At 17.5% G+C, this 7,542-nt stretch overlaps 2 protein-coding genes across 2 annotated transcripts; both read right to left on the bottom strand.

Moving 5' to 3' along the window:
* Positions 1-257: 257 nt before the first annotated feature.
* PRELSG_0022700 (hypothetical protein) lies at positions 258-1,025 on the bottom strand (the record flags this gene model as incomplete). Its single annotated transcript, XM_028680126.1, has 1 exon — positions 258-1,025. The coding sequence occupies one exon, from the start codon at positions 1,023-1,025 to the stop codon at positions 258-260; it is 768 nt and encodes a 255-aa protein (XP_028531104.1).
* A 2,054-nt stretch (positions 1,026-3,079) lies between these two features.
* On the bottom strand, positions 3,080-3,927 carry PRELSG_0022650 (Plasmodium exported protein, unknown function; the record flags this gene model as incomplete). Its single annotated transcript, XM_028680115.1, has 2 exons — positions 3,080-3,619; positions 3,736-3,927. 2 exons carry the CDS (start codon positions 3,925-3,927, stop codon positions 3,080-3,082), a joined length of 732 nt encoding a protein of 243 aa, XP_028531103.1.
* Between the last annotated feature and the right edge of the window lie 3,615 nt (positions 3,928-7,542).

The following is a 7,542-nucleotide window of genomic DNA, read 5'->3' as shown; positions in this document are numbered from 1 at the left end:
TCTAATAATTAAATTATTCTTATAAACATCACGTATGCATATCTAATTATATATTTATTTTAATAATTATTATATTTAAAAAGGTGAACAATACTCCTTATCTTCTGGGTAACAAACCTGAAAAAAAATTTAAGTCTTTTTCCTTATCAAATGATTCAGAGTAATAAACAAATATAATTCATATTGATTTCGAAGATGCTTTTATAATGAAATATACTTTTCATGAAAGTTATAAAAGTAACCAGAAGAATTACAATTTATTCAGTAAATTCTCTCACATAGCAATCCGGAGGAGGGGGAATAAATTCATGTAAAACACCTAATTCCAAAGCTATGTCATGAGCTCGTCTTATAATTCTAAACATCATTCTCTTAATATGCAATTCTGGAAGTTTAAAATTTCTTTTTTTTAATTCTCTTTCAATTGAATCAATTATATTATATTCATTTGTTAAAATATTTTTTATATATGCTTGATTTTTATCAACAATGCTTTCTAGTAAAATTTTTGTCAGATCATTTTCCATGGTGAAAATTTCTTTTGCTTGTTCAATTATTTTATCTGTTCTCCTCAATAAAATAATTAATGCATTACGTTCTTTTACTCTTATTATTTCATTTCGTATTAGTCTATACGAAAAAGTAAATCCTGCATTAGATAAATGAGCTTGAATTATATCACCAATTTTTAGACCATTATTATTATATGATAAGCCATAATTATTGAATGCTGGATCTTTTAGCCACAAAAGCGTATCAAGATATGCCGAATGAACAATATCGCATATTGTATTAAAACGTTCTATAGTATCTGAATTACTATATTGATTTACATTGAGCTTAGCTCCTACACTTGAACATTCCCCTTCCGCAAGACTCCTTTCTATTCCTTTCCATAATAGTTCATACTCTTTTGTTGGTGCTATTCTTGTTACATTTGAAAATAAGTTAATATTCAATAAAATTATTATTGATAAATTCATAAAAAATAGCCAATTAAAAAAATTAAATATTGAGCTTTTCATTTTCAATTAAGGAAAAAAACAAATACTCTAAAAATATAATTTTCTTAATAATGAGAAAACTAAAAATTAATAATATATATATATATATATATATATTTTCTTAAAAGTAAAAAAGTTATTTTACTAAATATATTAAGAAAATCATAAATAAATAATTGATAATTTTAAATACTAAAAAATATATATATATTTTTTTTTTAAACCATTAAAAATAATTTCATGCATTTTTAGCAAAAAAAAAATTTATAATTATTTCAAAATTTTTTCATTTAACTTTATTTTTAATAAGCTCTTTCATAAAAATAAAATTCATTTTTTTGTATGTGCATTTCTTGAATGAATTAATCTTAATAATAATACTATAAATTTATATAAAATACAGTAACATAAATTTAATAGAAGAAGCAAAATTATATATTATCTATAGCAAAATAATATATTCAAAATAAAATAAAATAAGAATAAAAAAAAATATTAAATAAAGATAAAAAAAAATAAATCAAAATATATAAAATAACAATAAAAGCATTATAATATGAAGATGCATGTAAATTTATAGACACTGCAACTATCCATGTATCAAGAAAAAGCATGCAAAATTAAGATAATATATCTTTAAATATATATTGTTCATTAAAAACAACTGAGCTTATATTAAAAAAAAAATTAAAATAAGTATTTTATATTTTTATATTTATTTATTTTTTGTTTTTAATTTGTGTATTCCTAGAAAAAATAGAAAAAAACATGTTTTTAAAATTTTTCCTTTACAGATATATAAAGAAAAAAATTGAATTAATCTATGTATTTTCTATTATGGTAATTGGTTTATAATATTAAAATGAAAATTTCTAAAAAAAATTACAAACTTTTTTTAAATATTCTTTGTATATAATTCTTTTATTTTTAATCTTTATAATGTAATGACTTATTTTAATCTTTTATTTAATTATATGTTTCTTAATTCTCAAAAAAAGAACTTAGTTACGTAAATATTTCTTGCATAAATTATGACTGCAAAAAGATAACAAAATATATAAAAATAAATTAAAAGAAAATAATAATATATATGAATTAATAGAAAAAATATACATGAATATGCTAAATTAAACAAAAATACAAACATTATAGAAAACATTTGTACATAAAATAAAAGACATTATAATTTATGTATAATTATTTATTATATTGATTTATTAATCTCCTGTTTAATGACTTTACTAGGGTATTAAACAAGCAAATTAATAATGAGCATGCATACGTAAATATACTGATTTTTAGTTTATATGTATTTATTTTCGATTATATACAGTAATATTTAATATATATATAACCTTTAATTTGAATTAAGAAATTATGTATTGCTTAACAGACGGATACATTTTTATTCTTTACAAATGTATTTTTATTTTCAAAGAATAAGTATATTTTTTTAATTAAAAAACAATCACAAAATTTATAACAGTTCACAAAAATTAAATTCTAAGTTATTCAATGTTATTTCAAAATATACAAATCAAATACAACAAAAAATTTATACTTTTATACATTAGTTTTATATTTCAATTAAAAATTAATAACCTCTCAACTTCAAAATCGTCAACAACTCTAAAAAAAAAAGTTTTAATTTTTTTTTGTTTTATAACCAGCATCAGCTCATGGCTGACTTGTATTTTTTTAACTAGTAAGCTAATTTTATATTACAAAAGGTTGATAACATTTTTTTATTAAACACACATATATTGAAAAAAATTCAATTTCAATTAAGCAAAAAATAAAAATAAATATTTTACATATGATAATTCCTTTTACTTTTAAAATTTTGACAAAAAATAGAGAAAAAATGCATAGTTTAAAATTTTATCATTTCCAACATTGGTTAATAAAAAGTATATTAACTTATTTTTTTACCTTATATGCATTCATTAATGAAATAATTTGAAATACATTATGAAAAAGACATATAAGCTAATATATACATAAAAAAGTAAATAAGACATCTTTGAAAAAATAATTTCATATAAATCTTATATCCATCAACTTTCCTCATATGATTACATTGAGTCCCAATTTTCATCAGATCTATTTTCAGGTTTATGTTGCACATATTCTTCTACCATCATTAAATTTCTTTCCCATTCTTTTTGTTTTTCTCTTATCCACTTTTCCGTAAATTCCTTGTAATCCTCCTTTAATTCCATAAATTGCATCCATAATCTATGCCTCTGATTTTTATCAGCAGTACCTTTTTCTAAAATCCAGGTAAAATGGAAATAATCATCTTTATAACTATCCATGTTTTGTTGGTATTCCATATCCATTTTTTTCATTGTATTTTCCATATTATGATTCATCCATCTATTGTATTTATAACGTTCTCTTCTATGATTCCATAGATTAACCATTTTCTCCTTTGCCAAATTCCAAGTTTTACTTATATTCTTCATAACATTATCCCAGTTCTCTCGTTCTGCCTGAATATATTCTCTTTCTGTATGAGATCCTTGATTACTAGAATGTTCTTCTAATTTTCTTGAATAATTACTTTTTAGATATATCTTAGAACAAACTTTATTTTGTGATTTCAATGAACACTGTTATAAAATTAATAAATTAAGAATTTAAAAAATAATTTTTTAAATTAATGGTAAATAACTAATCTAGATAAACAGAATATATATGAATATTTGAATAATTTGAGTTTTCTTACTTGTGCTAGAAGACACAAAAGAAATATAAGTGTTAAGTGAAAATATCTAAAAAAAGAAGGATTTGTGTAATTCCTCTTTTTATATATTTTACTTTGATTTTCTGATGAATAAGCAGAAATAATATTCCTAATCAAAATACTACTAGCTAAAATTCCTTTACTCAAGTTATTTGTGATATTATTAGATTGCATAATTAATTTTTTATTTTTTTTAAATATAAAATGATTATTATTGAAAAAAAATTCTTGTTTTTTTAGTACAAATTAAAAAATGTATTTAATTTTAGACTAATATTACCTATTCCATAAAAAAAAAAAAGTATATAAAGCATAATAATAAAGATCATAAGATTGCAATAGAAAATATAAAATAATAAGATGTAGCAAAAATAAATTATGTCATAAAACTTTCATTTAAATTTAATTCAATTTAAAGTTATTATAAAAATATTACATATAAATATAATAAAAATTTAATAGATAAATAATATACATAATCTTAGAATTTAACCATTAAAATTTTCTTTAAAAAAATTTTTTTTAAAAGAATTAATCTATATATTCCAGTAATTATTCTTTGATTCAATTTTTATATTCATATATAAGAATTCTGATAATAATTTGTTACTTTTTTTATATTTTTTTGGTGAATAATTTATATAAAAATATAATCACTTTAATTCAATTCTTTTAAACATGTAATATAATATATTAAAATAAATATAAATTATAAAAAATATTCTTTCCTAAAATATGTTTTGCAAAAATAAATTTTAGTTATAAATTGGATTTTCATTATTCATGGGGTTGTGCACTAATTACTAAGATTTTAAAATTTTAATGAGATTCATTATTTCTAAAAAATAAATTATTATAACAATTAATACCAGAGTACATAAAATTTTTTTAATATTAGTGCACTTTTTCTTTTACTTGTTTTCATTGTGACTATTAATTTTTTATTAAATTACGTAATGCTTATTTAAGTATTTTTTTTAGTTTTTTTCGAGAGTTCTATTTTTTAATATATTAGAGAATATAATATATATAGGAATACTAAATTGATGTGTATTCAACATAATCAAAGTATTTTGTATTCAAATACAAATTAAAAATAAAAAATAATTATTTTCTACCATATTGTTATATTAAAATAAAGAAATAATTTAATTTTTATTAAAGTAAATGCTACAATAATTTTTTTAATTTTTATAAAAGTAAATGCAATAATAATTTTATTTTATTTAAATAATTACTTAATTTGTGTTTCACTAAATATTTACATTAATTAATCTTATTTTTTTTTAATAATTTTTCAACCAAATTTTTACTATTTTTACCATCATTTTTACAAATTCTAAATATGTTAAAATTGTCTTCTTTACATATGATTACGAAAAAAAATAAAGATAAAACTTATATAAAAAATATAATGTGCGCTATATAACATTTAAATTTTGTGATACATGCGGTATTTTGATAATATTTATCATAATAAATATTACAATAATGTAATATATTTATAAAAATAAAAAAAAAAAAATGAAGATAAAATTTTAAGTAATGACAATTATAGCAAAAAAATCACAGTTCATTATTTTAAATATATTTTAATGATTATCTAATATATATATGTATATATATATATATATATATATAAGATATATATGAAGTTACAATAGAAATGGGAAAATCGAAATCGAAATCATTTACATGCAGTTATATTTTACTAGTGATAACAAAAAATTATAGAAAAAAAAGGAAAAAATAAAATAAAGTATACAGGTTTAAAGACTTATGTAGTATATAAAAGTTAGAAAATTAAAATTTATTAAAATAATTTTATTTACAACGTTAAGATGCATAACATATAATTAAATATAAATTAAATACTAAAAATTAAAAAACACATACTTCAATAATTAAATTCCAAATCCGATATAAACAAAAGAAAAAAAATGTAATAATATTAAATATAAAAAAAAAGAAACATAATTTAGTAAAATAATATTATAAAATACATTACAGAAATTTTATATATAATTAAGATTTTAAAAATAAAAGTTAAAAGTTTTTATTAAATTATAAACATTAAAATAGTTCATTCGAAATAATGATATAGCAATAACTATTATTGTATAAATTTATTAAATGTAAAAATGAATAAAATAATATGATTTAATTAAATTTTTAATTTATGCGCGAATAAATTATAACATAGTTTAGACTATGTTAATTTTAAATGATATGATTAATGATTAATTTATTTTAATTTTAATATTCACAATTTAGGTGTAAAACATTTAAATTCCATTATAATTTAAAATTAAAATTTAACTTGGAATTATATGTAAATATATTTTTTTTTCTTTTTTTTTGTATTAATAACTATATATTATAGAAGAAAGTATGCAAAAACAATAAAGAGAAAAAAATAAATAAAATGAAGATTGGAAGAAGAGAAAAAATAAGTGGCATTTAATTTTTAATAACATAAATATTTAGATAGTTACAGTAAAAATGCAACACATAAAGCATTAAAGAAGGCATATACAAATATCATTGATGATGATTCCATATACTTAATTTTAAATTATTCTGAATTAATAATAATGAAAGTAATTTAATCATAATAAAGTTATATTAAAAAGTATAAAAGATAATGAAAAAAATATATTATAGTATTTATGATATTGAAAATAATATACATAGGACAATGACTTAAGGCATATTATTGAAGTCCTTGTTAGAATTAAATACATAAAAAATTGAAATTTACTTTATTATTAGAGATATGGTGTTTCTATGTGTATATGTAAAGATACACGTAAACATGTTTTTTTTTATAGTTTCTTCATTTTATTTTATTTTATTTTTTTTTTTTTTTTGTAATTAGTTCTGATTAAATATAACACAAAAGTAAATAGAAGAAAAATTTAATTTCTTTTATTTAATATATTTTTACATAATTATTTCTAATAATTGTCATGTTTTAGTTTTTATAGATAATTATTTTACTATGTGAAATCAAAATATAAATTTTCAAACTTTAAATTTAATTTTTTATAGTTTTTTTATTTAAATTTTGCTTTTTTTTTTTTAAGTAGATTGAATACTAATGTTTAAATACATCATGTATGCTTGGTATGTCTAAAAAAAAATTAATTTTTAATGCCAAAAATTAGAAATAATTTTTTTTATGAAAATTTTAATATATATAAATGATAAAGTTTTTTTTTTTTTTATAGTGTTTATATTTTCTATATTTTAAAATTAGGTACTATTATAAAAAGAATCTCAAAGCGATTTTAACATATATTTTAAAATAAATACCTTAAAAATATATTTTAAATTCTTTCTTTCACTTTTGTTACAATAAAATTTATTCTATACTAAATTAGATAGACAAAATATATAAAACGATTATATATTTTTATATAAAATTATGTGATGAAAAAAAAAAGCCATAAGGTATATTTGATTGTATTTTTATTTGAAAACATATATTGAATCATAATTCTTGAGATAAAACTATAATGCATAGTAATGATTAAAAATTTTAATAAAACTAAAAAATAGAAAGAAATAAAATGTGTGAATACATTATTCATTTAGAGTAACTAATATAAAGATATATATTTATTAATAACTATAAAATTTTACTTATTTCACTTATAAAGTATAATTATTATCGTAATATATAAAAGGATAATGCACGTTAAAAAAAAATATGAATTAATAAAAAAATGATAAATTACTTTTGTATAGCTTCAAAATATTATTTTCCCAAAGAGATTAAATTCTATT

The sequence above is a fragment of the Plasmodium relictum genome, assembly GCF_900005765.1.
Source record: "Plasmodium relictum strain SGS1 genome assembly, contig: PRELSG_00_v1_296, whole genome shotgun sequence".
In the NCBI taxonomy this organism is placed as follows: Eukaryota; Apicomplexa; class Aconoidasida; order Haemosporida; family Plasmodiidae; genus Plasmodium; species Plasmodium relictum.
This window is presented reverse-complemented; position numbering and strand designations above follow the sequence as displayed.